Source organism: Rhamphochromis longiceps, linkage group LG19 (genome assembly GCF_057381845.1).
Source record: "Rhamphochromis longiceps isolate RC_006_pf linkage group LG19, R_longiceps_female_GT1.1, whole genome shotgun sequence".
Taxonomy (NCBI): Eukaryota; Metazoa; Chordata; class Actinopteri; order Cichliformes; family Cichlidae; genus Rhamphochromis; species Rhamphochromis longiceps.
In genome coordinates, this window is record NC_140575.1 from 17,005,849 (window position 1) to 17,020,349 (window position 14,501).

The 14,501-nt window shown below is 39.8% G+C and overlaps 1 protein-coding gene across 3 annotated transcripts in view; it reads left to right on the top strand.

Annotated features, from left to right (window-relative positions):
* Positions 1 to 7,077, top strand: part of LOC146646501 (CAP-Gly domain-containing linker protein 4) — a 44,213-nt gene extending 37,136 nt beyond the window's left edge. For all 3 annotated transcript variants that reach the window (XM_085390915.1, XM_085390914.1, XM_085390916.1), the window contains 4 exons: positions 535 to 658; positions 5,513 to 5,577; positions 5,687 to 5,765; positions 6,096 to 7,077. In XM_085390915.1, the coding sequence (XP_085247041.1) occupies positions 535 to 658; positions 5,513 to 5,577; positions 5,687 to 5,765; positions 6,096 to 6,462 (635 nt within the window). In that variant the 3' untranslated portion in view covers positions 6,463 to 7,077. The remainder of the gene's footprint in view (positions 1 to 534; positions 659 to 5,512; positions 5,578 to 5,686; positions 5,766 to 6,095) is intronic.
* The last annotated feature ends 7,424 nt before the right edge of the window (positions 7,078 to 14,501 follow it).

A 14,501-nucleotide genomic window follows, 5' to 3' on the forward strand; every position in this document is an offset into this window, starting at 1 on the left:
TATTATCATTATAGCTATTAAAATGAAATAACAAAATCTTATTTTATCACATTTGTACAAGTCGGACATCCTCAGGAAGATGGATTTGTGTGGAGATAAAATCACACAAAACCAGGAGGACTTACTGTAAAGCTCCCTGTTTTATGGCGTCAGCTGAGCCAAGAATGCCACTGGGCAGTAGACTGATGTTGGGTTGAGTTAAATAATGCTAAAAGCAAATTAAAGAAACACTTGGAAACCAAATATCCTTCTTGGAGAAACCTTGGCTACTGTAAATAATTGTATTTGAACCACAGGAAGCAAGAACATTTGATTTTTAGGAAAGCGTCTGTAACAGGAGCCGAGTAACCAACTCCAGCAGAAGCAGCCTCAGGGGCAGCCAGAGAGAGAAGCTTATATCTGGTAAAAGGTCATTCAGTCATTTTTTAAGAAGTCATTTGGTGTCGCCAGTCTAAAATTATGTTTTTATTGTAAGGTGTGTTGCTCATTTATTAATATGCCTCTTGACACTGTTGATTTCCGGTCTCTGTGCAGGACTCTGGTTGGGCATCGAACTGGACAAGCCGAGCGGTAAAAATGACGGGTCAGTGGGAGGAGTGAGGTACTTCACCTGCCCACCAAAACATGGAGTCTTTGCTCCTCCGTCTCGCGTTCAGAGGTGAGTCTGGAATCTTTAAGGTAGCTTTTCTTCTCAAGATTAACGGTCCCTTTTTGGTTTTTGCCAGTGGTCATTCGAGGACTAAAAACAGATTTGTCAAAGAAGAATGTTTTTCTAAATGATTAAAAACTTGAGAGCAGATTTGATGGTATGAATTTGGCAATAGACCCCAGAAACCCAGAGGTTGCATTTCATTTCTTTCATCAATACATTTGAGTGCACTAATGAGCTCCTTTGACAGTATCATTTGTGTAAGTACTGACATATTTGATTTTGCCCTCTGTGCAGCTAACAGGGCTTCTCTGAACTGGTGATTAACTCGAGTCTGAGTCGTCAAACGCGAAGCCCAAGGCCCTCTCCCTGCATGACTTCTCTGTTTAATGTTTCACCTAGTAATGAGCCAGATGCCATCATCGCTGCTTTGAAATATTGATTATGGATAATGGATATATAAAGGTGGTTATATTTACCCACCAGTTTGTTGAATGTACAAACGAGACATCGCTTTAAAATGCTGCATTTATTTAAATGCGAGGCAGGTTTTATTAGTGATGCGCTCTGACGCTAAATCCATATTTTACAGCTGAGTGGAACAAACAGAGATCACGAGTTATTTCTAAGTCATATTTAAGAATGCTGCTAAAGTGCAAATGGCCATATTGTCTGAATGTAGTTGTGGTGGAGTACATTGCATTGTTTTTACTGTCGGATAAGCAGCGTGACATGTTTAATCTTCACTTCAAAGTCAGTTGTTTTGTGACTACATGGTTTTATCCTAATGTTTGATGAGCTTTTGGAGTTGTTTGTTCTCGTACCCCTGATTGTCTTTAAAGTTATGGAACAAAGTGTGGGATTGCTGTTCAAATGATCTCACCCATCAGCTACCTCTCTGCACTGTGGGGATGGAAAAGAAAAGTTTTATGTTTTAATATTTGGCAGAGACGGAGAGCGTAAACGATAGAACTCAGTTTGACAGATGGGAGTCAAAACTGCTGCAAACTGTTTTCATTTAGATTCTCAGTTTATCTTTATTCATAAAAAATATTTTTTACAAATAACTTTTACACACAGAAAACAGGATAAAGGTCGATTATGAAAAAAAAGGTTGATGTTGAAATGATGAATTAGACGTGTATTGAGTGAGTTTGGGCTTCAGGGAGGGAGCGGCAAAGACTGCAGAATCTATCACTGTGTTGATATTTCCTATGATGTGATAATGAATGGCTTTTTGTCAGCAAGGCCACTATAACTCCAACTGTGTTGTTTTTTCTCTCTTTTTTCATATGAAAGTAAGTCTGCTGTGTCTAAAAATATTGATTCTCTGGTTACTTTTTGTTTTACGAGGATCACAAACCACAGTCTCATTAGTTGAAGTCCTCTGCTTTTTGTTGCTGAGCTGTGTTTTAATTCTATATTATAATCTCCTCCCAGACCTGGATTAGGGTATCAGTGAGCTCCTGGACATTCTGTTATACTATTTATTGATTTATTGATACATGATGTTCCAGAGATTCTCATTGGGATTCAGGACTAGGGAATGTGAGGGCTGCTCAGTAGCTTGAGTCCCTTTATATTCCAGAAACTGCCTACAAGCTCTGAGGATTTCATCGTTAACAGCAGTCGGGGAGCTGTTGGCTAATGTGGAAGTCTGTGTGACCATTGATGCCTCCCCGGACCATCACTGACCCAGTGTCAAATGATGATCTTACCATATAGTCTCTTTCATGTGTGTGAAACATGTGCACAGTGTGAAGCTGCTCTCATCTATGAAAAGAGCGGGGTATTAGTGTTGGATCTGCCAGTTGTGCTGTCTCATAAGTGCTGTTTGAGCTGCAAGACGTGGGGCACAGTTCCCACTTAAGGAAATTGGTTTCTCATGCCGTGCTCACGGAGTCTGAGTGTGACAGTTTGGTCAGAAAACATGCAGGAGTCAACTGCAGGAGGTCAACTTCTCGGGCTTCCTCTGTTCCTCTTCGCACAGTGAGACTGTGCAGCGAGACACAGCAAACTGCCCGGAGCTGCACTATCTGTGCAACCTGAATGAGCTGCAGGTACTGTCTCACACCTGTAATAACAAGGACACTAGGAAAAATCAATCAGGAAAGATGAGAAGAGGACAATGGTCTGTAGTCACCACCTGCACAGCCATTCCTTTTTGGGCTATTGTCCTGTTGTTGCCTCCGCAGTCGCTTCTGTTTGCACCAAAGTAGGTGAAATTGATTCATTATGGGTTACGCTAACTGGACAGACTGATTTCCCTGAAGTGTAACTGACTCTGTGTTGTATTGTGATGATCAAGTGTTCCCTTAGTTTGTTTTGAGCAGTGATATATCTGGATCAACACATGCTCTAAAGAAAGGGAGTGCCCTGAGTTTATGATACGAGACAAAATAAGAGCATCCTTGTAAAAACAGAATATCGCACAATAATTGTTTCCTGAATCATCTTGGAAATCGTTAGGGAAAAAGTTTAATTACTCCCTCCTGAGAGCGTAAGTGTGTGTAAGGGAAAAATGTACAGCCCTTTGTGGAGCTGCTGTTGTTAAAAAGCAGCATATAAGTACAGTGGAGTGCAGAACAAAGGCAAATTCCACTGGAGGCCTAATTATTATACAGAAGATATGCTCCCTGGCATACATACACACAAACCACTGAGTTATTTACTGCATGCATTGTTTTGTGTTTACTTCTTTTTCTTTCTTTTTTTGCAAATTGAATAAAAGCTGTTGACCTTTTTATTGGATGGCTCATTATTAGCACAGTGTGTCAAGTGTATTATGTGTGTCACAACTTGATAAAAGCCATTACACCCTAAAAAGCAGCTGGCATTGGAAATACTAAACATGTTTATTGTAAAGGAGCGGTGAGAACTCATGGACTGGTGATTAAATTAACACATTTAACCTTTCTTTCTGGGAGTAAATGCCACTTATGCTTCATCTCTATGCAGATCTACCATTCAGGATTTGATGGTTTTTTTTGCTTATTTCTTCCATTTAAAAGCTGTTTTTTGTTTTGTTTTTTTGGGAGGGATTCCAGCTGCTGTTTTTTTCCTTGTCATCTTTTATTAATTTTCTTTTCCTTTACTTTTTTCCTCCCTAATTAACTCCAGGGTACAAAGTGTGCTCAGCTAAGCACATGCTTTCCTGCTGTCAAATCAAGAATATCACTTTGTCTCCATCCAGGAAGTTGCTTCTCCTCCTCCTTTCTTTTTCCTGTCAGCAGCTATCACAATCCATTAGGAAGACACCCCCCCCATCCCTCCTCACACACTTTTCCATTTTCCTGTTTTGCTCATGTGCTGTTTGGCACACTGATGTTTAATAGCTTCCAATATTTGAATGCCTTTATAAGTGTTATTATGGCTGTTATTATATAGTTGCTTAAGACAATCTTAATAAGCAAGGTAGTTTATCGTGTCAGGCAGCCAAAGCCTGTTTTTATTTTTATTTTCTTTCCCCATTCAACTCGTTTTGACAGAGGTGGCCATCAAAAGCACACCCACTAAACTGAATGTGTGCTTACATCTGAATATAACCAGTTAGATCCTGATATTTTTTTTTCGAATTTGATGTAATTTATACACTGTTACAGTCGTGTATGCCCACAATAAACATTGCCAAGTTTCAAATAATGAGGTCAGCATGTACAAGTAAACCCCAATTAGCCAAGTGTCTTGATCTGTCTGATGGCAACGAGAGCGAATATCCTTTTATACTAATTTAAGACACAAAAAGCCCCACCAAAGTCCTTCAAGAAGCAATTTTTACCACTTTTCTCTGTGTAGTTATATTGAAATCAGTATCTAAATGAATGTGGAGGAAGCCTCATCATTTTTCTTTGGCCACAGGGATATAGAAAACACATTTATGGAAATCAAACCTGATTTAGAAACACTTCAGAAGTTTGGTGACTTTCTCCCCAAAAAAGGTTAAAAAGCCATTTTGCCACCTGTAAGTTATACTTCTTCTACACACAAACAGTGTCAGCCAAGTGAGTTTTACACTTGACTATAGATTTACACGGAGCAGCAGTAGAGTACAACATATGGGCAGGTGTTTAAAATGAAGCACCTAGCCATACAGCTAGGAAAGAAAAGGTCGCCCTAAAGAGATCGCTGAATTTTTTAGCAACAATTCAGTTTGGGAAATTTCTTCCCTACTAGGTGTTCCAAAAAAATAGTAACACTGCAAAATGGAAGTTAAGGAACCACAACAACTGAGCCCTGAAGTGTTGGAAAACACAACATTACAGTTGGGTTGCAGAGTGTGGAGGCGCATATTAGCTGCAGAGCTCCAAACATCCTCTGGCATTAACATCAGCACCAGAGCTGGGAGCTTCATGCCGTGGCTTTCCATGTAGCTGTAATGTATCAGTACTCAGTACTTTTGTCCACGTAGTGTATAAATGCTTACCACCACACAGCTGAAACTCTACCATCTGTGTCAGTGCAACAACATGGTTGCTAATTTGTTTCTGTTTCCGGATCTAGATTGGCTCTTTGTATGCTTTAGTGTTCCTGAATGATCACATCATTTAGTTTTCTGTCACTGGCTCCACCAGCCTGCTGTTTTTCTGTTTATGAGGGACAAAGTGGGCTTTAAAAGGATAGTGCCCTCAAAGGGAGAAGGGCTAAAACAGCTCTGGGGGAAGGGGGCTACATCAAGCATCACTGCAAGATAAATAAGGAATGTTTTTAAATTGTGAATCACGCAATGCCACCCTAGTAGGGTCCAAGAATAAAATTAAGGAGCTGGAAACAAGCAAATTGGGGCCCATTTAATGAAAATTGTTTTTATAAACTCCAAAGGTTGTCTCATTCTGGGAAAAATCAGTTGCCTGCTTCTTTTTGCAGAATCCATGGATCTGTTGATTGCCTTTCAGAGCTCACTTCCTCGCGCCTCAGTCATCCTCTAAGTGGTAAGAATTCTGCCTTCATTACAACCTTTGAACTACACTAAATGTGACTTTGCATTTATTATTCTGTGTGTTTGTGTTGAAGCAATTGACTCCTGTTTTTGCCGTGCAGGGACAATTCGTCGCAGTTTCAGCACATCATCGGCCATCGCCACTCCGAAGGAGACGAACAGAAGAAGCCCCGTTACCAGGTGTGTCTGCCTTTCCTGCATATTCCTCGTATTATTTCCTCCCCAAGCTTTCCAGCTTTATCCGAATCCCCTGCAGCAATGACTGAATCAATACTGATAAGAAGCAGTGGTATTAGTCAGCAAAAGGTTCTTTTAAATGGCCAGTGCATGATTGTGGTTATAATGAGCAAGAGCAGGAAACTGAGAATCAATCCCTCAAACACAAAGCTCCCATGAATCTCCTGTTTGCTTATGATTTATTCTGTCACACTGCCTGACTTTTCTCATAAATCTTTCTTACTGTATTTTTTTTGCTGTTTCCACAAACAAAACAAAAATAAAATAAAATAGGAGTCGTTCCAATCCTCACCGCCGGCGTTGGAGCACCCTCAGTGGGGGCAGTGGAAGTATTCCTGGAAGCACCGCAGGCTCAAGTCCCTCTCCAAGCTCTGATGGGCAGGTCCACCTCCACGTGGGCATGCAGGTCCTGCTGAGCAGCGCCAATGAGATGGCAATCATCCGTTACCTGGGCACAGCAGACTTTGCCCCAGGCCTTTGGCTGGGTCTGGAGCTCCGAAGCCCCAAGGGCAAGAATGACGGCTCAGTGGGCGGCCGTCGCTACTTCAGCTGTCGACCCGGCCACGGTGTGCTGGTCCGCCCCAGCCGTGTCACTTATCGTGGCATCAATGGTTCACGCTTGGTGAATGAAACCAGCTGAGGTCTGTAGGACGCTTTCTGTTTATGATCCGCTCAAAGCAAAAAAATTTGGGTGTAAACTTCTCCCTCATTGCATTGTGCTCAATAATGTTTTCAGTCATGTGCTGTTGTAACAGGAATAAAACCAGTTAGTAAGTACTTATTTTTTAGGAATTAAAGGGGCCTTGAAAGCACTTTAAAAAGTTAACACTAAATTCTAAATAGAATTTGTTTTGCAAAATGGGTAGGTGGGTGAGGGGGTCTTAATAAGACATTAAACACTGCACTACTTTAAATGTAATTGCACTGACAAACATTACTAAGATAGATTAGAATAGGATAAAGTGGATGTTCCGCATGTCCGCGAGTAAAAAGGTTTTCTATACCCAAAGCTAATTTTGATCACATCAAATGAGATTTTTATCAGATAATTTAAGAGTCCACTATCTAACCAAAAGAGTGCATGCGTTTGTGTGTGTATGTGCGCATGTTAATTAAGAGCACTTTGAAACAAGAGAGAATGATTGATTTTTACCACGGTCGCTATATGGCTTACAGATAATTGGCGGATACCGAATCTAAACTGAATATTCGCTTTATGAATCAATGAGAATTAAAAAAGAGATTTAATTAAGCTCAGACCTCCATCAACCTCTGTTAAAATACAGCTGCATCAACAGGAAGTGTTTCCTCCTGTGTGCATCAGTGTCCCCCTCAGACTGTCTGTTAATTTGACGCAGACAAATGATGGTTGTATTGTGCTATGGCACAGCAAAAATCTATACCCATCTGACTGTGATTCCATTATGGTTGGCATCATACTGATAACACTTTTAAAGAAGTGATGGTATTTGGATAGAATATGACATGGAATCAGAAGCTGTTCTTTTAAAAAGTGCATTAACTGCAGATGGGAACACACGAGATGAGTGAAAAGCAGATTTTAAAGAGACCTTTCACAATGAAGTTTTATGTATGGTTGCTCTGGACTGTAGTGCTATTTATTCATCTTCGACGTGTCTTTAATGCTTGTCGGCCAGTTTCACAGATAATGGCTGTAAAAGTGTCTCTTAAATAGGATGGAAGTAGATGGCACTTGCCCTGTGATGCTTAAAATGTCAAATAATGTACATCTGAAAAATGCTCTTTCCAGAAATCATTCCAGAAACTGTATAGTAAGAGTCATTCATTCACCTGTTACTAAAGGCTCTTATCTGTGACAGGATGTAAACATTAATGGTGCCCTCATCAGTTAAGCCTGTAATGTTGGCTATCTGCATGCTTTCAGTGACTGGCAAATGTAGAGAAAACATAAAGTACAGCATGAGATGACGGCGAGGGTAACGTCTGTCTGTATATCTATTCCTCCACATTGATATACTGCGAGTGCTTAAAATTATTGATGATTATTTGTAAGATGTAAGACCGCGCAGTGATACATGCATACTAAATATTATCCCAACCTTTTCTTTGTTCGGGGATGTAGATCTGTACTGCAAAGACACTGAGGTTTGAGTTGGAAACGCATAATTAAAAATGGTCTCGGATGCTGCTCAACTAATGGAAGAGAATAAGAGTTAATAATATTCATGAAACTGACCAGGTGTTTGCTCATAATTATTACCGAGTGTCCGTATTTTCTTCTTTATTGATGCAGAAAAATACTGTCACGAACAGTGTGCCTCGAGTCCATAATTATACATAATGTGGTATGCTTCCTCATTGACCTGTGCAGCGAAGTACATCCGACACTCGGTAAGATTTAGGCTAATTTAAAAGTTGGCTCATTTTTGTTTAAAGTGGATTGTTTATTTAAATACACTTAATAATAACCTCCAAAACAAAATGACTTGTTTTCTAAAGCAGGTTGCTTTTGCTGCGAAATAACCTAATATTAAAAAAATCTGCCATGCAAACAAATTCGAGTAGCTTAATATGATCCAGCACCAATGTGCGGACGAGTACCTGCTTTTTGTTTTTGTTTGACTGCGTGGCTCTTCAGGAGAAAATGTTCAGTAGGAGAAAAACTAAATCCTTCATGAAACGACTCGCAACAAGATTTGTGAATGTTTTTGACCTAAAAGGATATGCTTTCTGGAAAATGGTGCTGCAGATGCTTTTAGTATTAATTCCGTTGTGTTTAAGAGAACGTGGACATTTCCAAAAGAGACGCGTGCAAAAATGGCAAAAATATCACTACAGGCCACAGGAAAATGTACCTTTCTGTTCTCTCCTTCTCCTCAGCATTGTCTAGACTGGTTTTAGCTGCGCTGTGACAGATTCACATCTTTTATCCGTTGGAGGGAGCATTAAATCTGTCAGAGCTGTCACACTTTCAATTTGCATTATAACCCGAATGTGAAAAAGCTCATTGTGATTCTATACTTTGAGCTGACTCCTATCATTTTTGAACCGTGTAATCTGTTAATGCCAGGTGTTAAATGTGTGAGATTTAAAGAGTGTTAGCAAGTGATCTAAAAGCCCTCTTGAATGTTCCCACCTTTGGTATCTAAGATAAGATAGAACTTTATTAATCCCTCGGGTGGGTTCCTCTGGGAAATTCGACTAACAGTAAAATATGATATCATTGCATTTGTAGAGTGATGAATGGAGCGTAATTGTATTTGATGCTTAATTAAAGCAGTGTGACACAGGAAATATGCAATCATCCAGAAGCTTCAAGCGCAGAGTTTACTATCTGATTAGAGCTGTGTGAGCAGAGGAGTCAGCGGAGAACAAGCCATTGATTGTGCATGTTGAAAAACAGGCCCAGTATTCAGTAAAACACTCGTGTACCATCCAATTAGGGCGTGTATGCCACAGCAGCAGTTGTTGAATCACCAGTGCCCTTCTCTCATTGATCTGTCTGGTCAGGCCCCGTCGTGATTGAGGAGCAGTGGTGGGTAGACACAAGGTTGTCTGAAATACCCACCACGGTGGAAAATATTCCCACTGAAACATTTTCAGCGCTTACAAAAAGCTTCTCATTTATATTAAGACCACCGCTGTGGTGGTTCCTGCAACATTTCAGATCTCATCTTCAGACTGTGGGTGTTTTCTTTAACTCACTTCCCTCTACAAATGTATTTGAAGTGTGTGGCTGTGTGACACGGGGCTTTGTTCTGATGCATTTACATGTTGTGGGTTAAAAAAAACAAACAAAACAAAAGTATTTGTAAAAATAAATAAAAGTTTCCAATTTGACCTCTTATCTCTTTCCTCTTCTGCTCTTTGCTTTTATTGAGTGTGTTTGCCTGACATTCTCAGATTGTTCACAAAGAGCTGCCTTTAGGGACCCAAAAAATGAAACTGCACAAGCACTTTGAAATGGTTACACGTCTGTTCACTTACCATCCGATTCCACCGGGGCTCATCTCCGTCAAAGCTGAAAAGCCTGGTGTGGAGTGGCATTGTTTGCCAGCCTGGGCACACAAATTCAGGTTTGAATGGGAGTGACGTGCGCTATTATACTGTGATTGTGGAACAAATAGATGTTTGAATGGTTGCATGAAATTGTTTTCAGTGCTTATTGTTGCTTATTTTTATAGTCCGCACACAACAGGGGGGGAAAAGAGGGCAAGGGAGAGGATCCAGTGAAGCAGCGTCTGCCTGTCCAAACCACTGACCGAGTGATGGTTTCAAAGGTGAGAATGAAACGAGACGCGCAGCCATTGTAACTAAATAAATCAATAAATATAGCCAAGTGGTATTGTCAGACATTTAAAAAAAAAATACAAACTGAGTGCCAGGAAGCCACTTTAGTAAAAAATGTCACGTTTCAAATTCAGTCGTTTGTATTTATTTGGACAAGCGTCTTCTATTGTGGAACTCCCATCGTGAAAAACAATCCCCTGATGACTTAATCTAATATTTATCTCACGCTAATTTAAAATAATCATCGTTGTGTCTGATTTGAGGTAAATGGAGAAGTTGTCAGGTGGGGAATGAACAGTGTGCTTGTGCTTAAGACTTCAGTGGGAGAATAAGGGCATTTTTATCTTATTTAATGTCCATGAAAATGAATTGGTGGATGCAATTTTAACACATTGAATAGTTATTTTTGTCTGAAACATTGTGATGCTTTTGAATCAAAACAATGTTTGTTTTTTAATGTCGGTAAGGTTAATGGAAAGTTGCTTTTTTTGTTTGTTTTTTTGCATTGAACCACGAATGACAGAACTTGAGTTGCAAGATGCAGAATCTGCAGAGGTAAATGGATCAGCTGACAGAGAGAAGCCTGGTTATATCTGGTCTGGTGTTTAATTGCATTAGAACAATTGTTGTTCATCTGTTACCAGACCAATATTTGTAATAGATAAAAGAAACTGTGTAGTAGAATAAACACAAATAGAGCCAAAGTAAATAGAACTCATGAAAAGAGCCTCCTTCGTCACCTTAGGTCTATGGAGGGTTAATGGTCTGACTGCACTGTATTAAGTGGAACAAGTATTTGTTCCACTTAATTACTTCTGATCTTAAGGTTATAACTTATAACTGGTTATAGCAAACACATAACCAAATAAAGGGAACCTTAAATGGAGATAGTGCCGTATTGCTGAACCTCAACTTTATATGCATCCTGAAGGTAGACTGCGTGACAGGAGTCCTTACACCGAGGATGTCACTTTTACTAAATTCTTTATGGATTCTCTTCTGTTTTGAAAAAGGGGAACAAAGTGCACATACTGTGCTACATTATTGTTGCTATTAGTGCAAGTGCTTATGTAAATGACTTGTAAATGGAGGCACTGGAGGCAGCTTGCAGAGAGCTTCAGTTGATGGGCAAAGTTTTGAGAAATGCAGTGATGCTTCTGTTTCTAGCCTCTCTGCATGGTGATGTCTTTGTCGCCTAAAAACATTGCAGCACAAATGCTTTTCATCTTGAATATAGCCTTTTGAAATGATGAAAGGGCCTCCCTGGAGCACACAATGGCGCTGTTTAACTCATGCCCCACTGTGTGAAATACTTGGGCATTAAAGGTGCATGCTTATTTTCAGATAATGGAAAAGCATCAGAAGAATTTGATTTGACTCAGGTTATGTTTATGGAAAGGTTTACCGTTTTGGAGGGTTGTGTAAACCAGTGTAGGATGCTTTTGTTTTTTAGGATTTTGGCTGTTGTCATTTTATGTTAAGTGACATGAGAATGCAGGTTGCACAGATGCATGAGAGATTAAACTGCAGCACAAACTTCTGTGATTGGCTATTACCACAACTAATCATGCAACGAGTCATATTATTTCCCAGATAATTGCATTAAAATGCTCCACAAGACTCCAACACCACAAACACGCTTGATAGGTTGGGTTCAGAGAGTCAGATTAAGTGAGGTAGATCCCAGCAGGTAATAAATTCACTCACTTTACAGCAGTGCCAAAGGAGGAAATTACCTCCTGAGACTAAACTGTTTGCACCAGGGGGGAGGCTGGCTGCTGTAAAGTCATGCATCTTACCAATGTACACAAAAGATGGCCGGAACTACCATGATGTACCATGACATCATCCTATGTCCTTTGGGTCCTACATTTTAAGGGCTTAACATTAAGGGTTGCTTTTTTGTTTGTTTGTTTTTGTTTTGTTTTTAAACCCGTATCTGTTAATTAGTGCTTAGTAAAATTAAAATACTAGAATTTTCGTGAGACTATGAAGCGATACTTTCAAACATGATGGATCACACAACTGGCACAGCTGGCATGTAAGGAATATGATTTGCTATTACGAGCTAATGTACACTGTCAGCTGCACAGGCCTCTACAGTTGTAGGCATGTTTACACTGCAGGGATAATCCTGCTGCGGCCTCCGTGCACCCCGTCGGCTGGCTTACGTACAATAATGACCAGCTCTCTGTACATAATCCATGTTATTACACAGCTACTTTACCAATGAGTGGTAATGATTTGACACAATTTATTTTTATTATTATTTTATATTAATCACCCAACCATTAATGTAGTCGTAGAAACACTTAGAATTAAGCAGAAAGTGCATAGTGCTAGCCTCAAATCCATGGATCTTAGTCTCATATCTCTCCTGTCTACTGACCTCATTATATCCTGGTGTTTCCTCTTTTTCATGCATGCCACGCTGCTTTTCATGCTGATTACTGCAATGCTTGAGGCTTTTTGGAGAACAGCAGCTCTGTCCTTGTGTCAAACATGGAGAACGTTTCAAACAGCGAGGTCAACATTCTCCCAAGTAATCCCTGAGAGCAAAAGCTCAGTCTTCACACTGCTCTCAGCACTCAGTTTCAGAAAAGTGTTTTCTACCCTTGGCTCTGTATGATATCAATAAGTGTGCATATTCCTTGTGTTATTATTGCAGACGCATAAACCCCACCCACCTGCAGCCAGTCAGACAAGCGATTGGTTAAAATGCAAGGAATGAAGCTGAAAGGGTAGCTTCAAGATAACAACAGATTACTACAGGAGCTTTAAAGGATTTACAGTTTAGTGTTCAAGAATTCAAATATGATGCTAAAAATTAGATTAACACCTCTCTGTGTGCAGGAAATCATAACGGCAGGCACAAATCACATGGCTGCCTAGTTGAATCACAGATTAGGAGCTTTGTTCACGCTTTATCTCATGTTTTGTCTCTCTCTACATCTGTCTACTGTCACATAAAGGAAAATAAAGGCTGCGCTCCAGATTGGCTGAGCTGTGGTAAATCAGAGTGCTGTTGGTCTTTGCCAGCTGTCTTTTTGTGCAACTTCTTGAAGTAAATGCTCAGCTAATTTCTTTTTCCAGAAAACCAACCACACAGGGTGCCAGGCCTGTCAGCTCGGACAAGGAAACTGAGGCTATACAGTTCACACAGTTTCACCAAAATTGGACAAACGGAGTCTTTACTTCTACAACATCGGGATGAGGGGGTCAGAATTTGTTGTAAATGCAAGCATGAAAGCATGGATCCATCATGATTTGTGTCAATGCTTCAAGGTCTGACTCACTATTAGCAAGATGTATCTAATGAAGTGGCCCATCGCTGTGTTTCCAGCATGTAAGAGATGCAGATTGGCCCTAGCCTCTTTGGCACGTTACTTCTGGCAATGCCTTAATTTCTAGTACTTGAGTTCAGTCTGACGTTTTTTTTTTTAAACGACTATTCACACAGGTCCAATTTTATTTTGCTATAGTGGGCGAGAATAGCAGGATCTAGAGATTTCAGACCTACCATTTATTAGCTCAAACATCAAAAGACATGTATGCTTTAAAAGTATCAACATCAGCTTTTCTCTAACAGCATGGTGGGAGTTTCTAAAAATAACGGAGTCTTCATTAATCCCATGCAAACGTACACCTATCTGGAATAACCCTGACATATTACAAAACAATAATATGATTAATTTCCCAGAATGGAGTTGTAAAGGAATTAAATACTTAGAACATATATTAGAGGGAACAGAATTTATTCCATTTGACAGACTAGTTGAACAATATGGGATCAACAAGACAAGGTTTTTAGAATATCAACAAATTAAATCCATAGTAAAAAAGAAATTTAACCTCAGTCAAGTTGAATTACAAACACCACTAAGTGCGGCACATTTTCTTACTCTTAAATCCCCCAAATTATTATCTAAAATATACAGAACACTTTCTAAATTAGATGAATCAATATCCCTTCCTACTGCAAAGTGGGAAGCAGATTTATCAGTCAACCTAGACCAAAACTTCTGGTCTCAGATTTGCTTAAAAACTTTTAAATTAATTAAAAATCCCAGTCTGCAATTAATACAATACAAAATACTTCATAGAGTGCACTATACAGGTCATCGGATGTTCAAGATGGGCTTTACATCTTCCAACAACTGCTCACACTGTCAAGGCAATACACCAGACAATTACATCCACGCTCTTTGGTTCTGTCCACCAGTGCAGAAGTTTTGGCGCGAGATATGTGAAGACTTATCAAAGTGTCTGAAATGTAACATTCCAACTTCCCCCTTAGTGTGTCTACTGGGCAGCTTAGATAATGTCACTTCAGAAAAGAATATAGCCCATATGATCTTCACTGCCCTATGCATAGCCAAGAAAACAGTCCTCATGAACTGGAAAAAT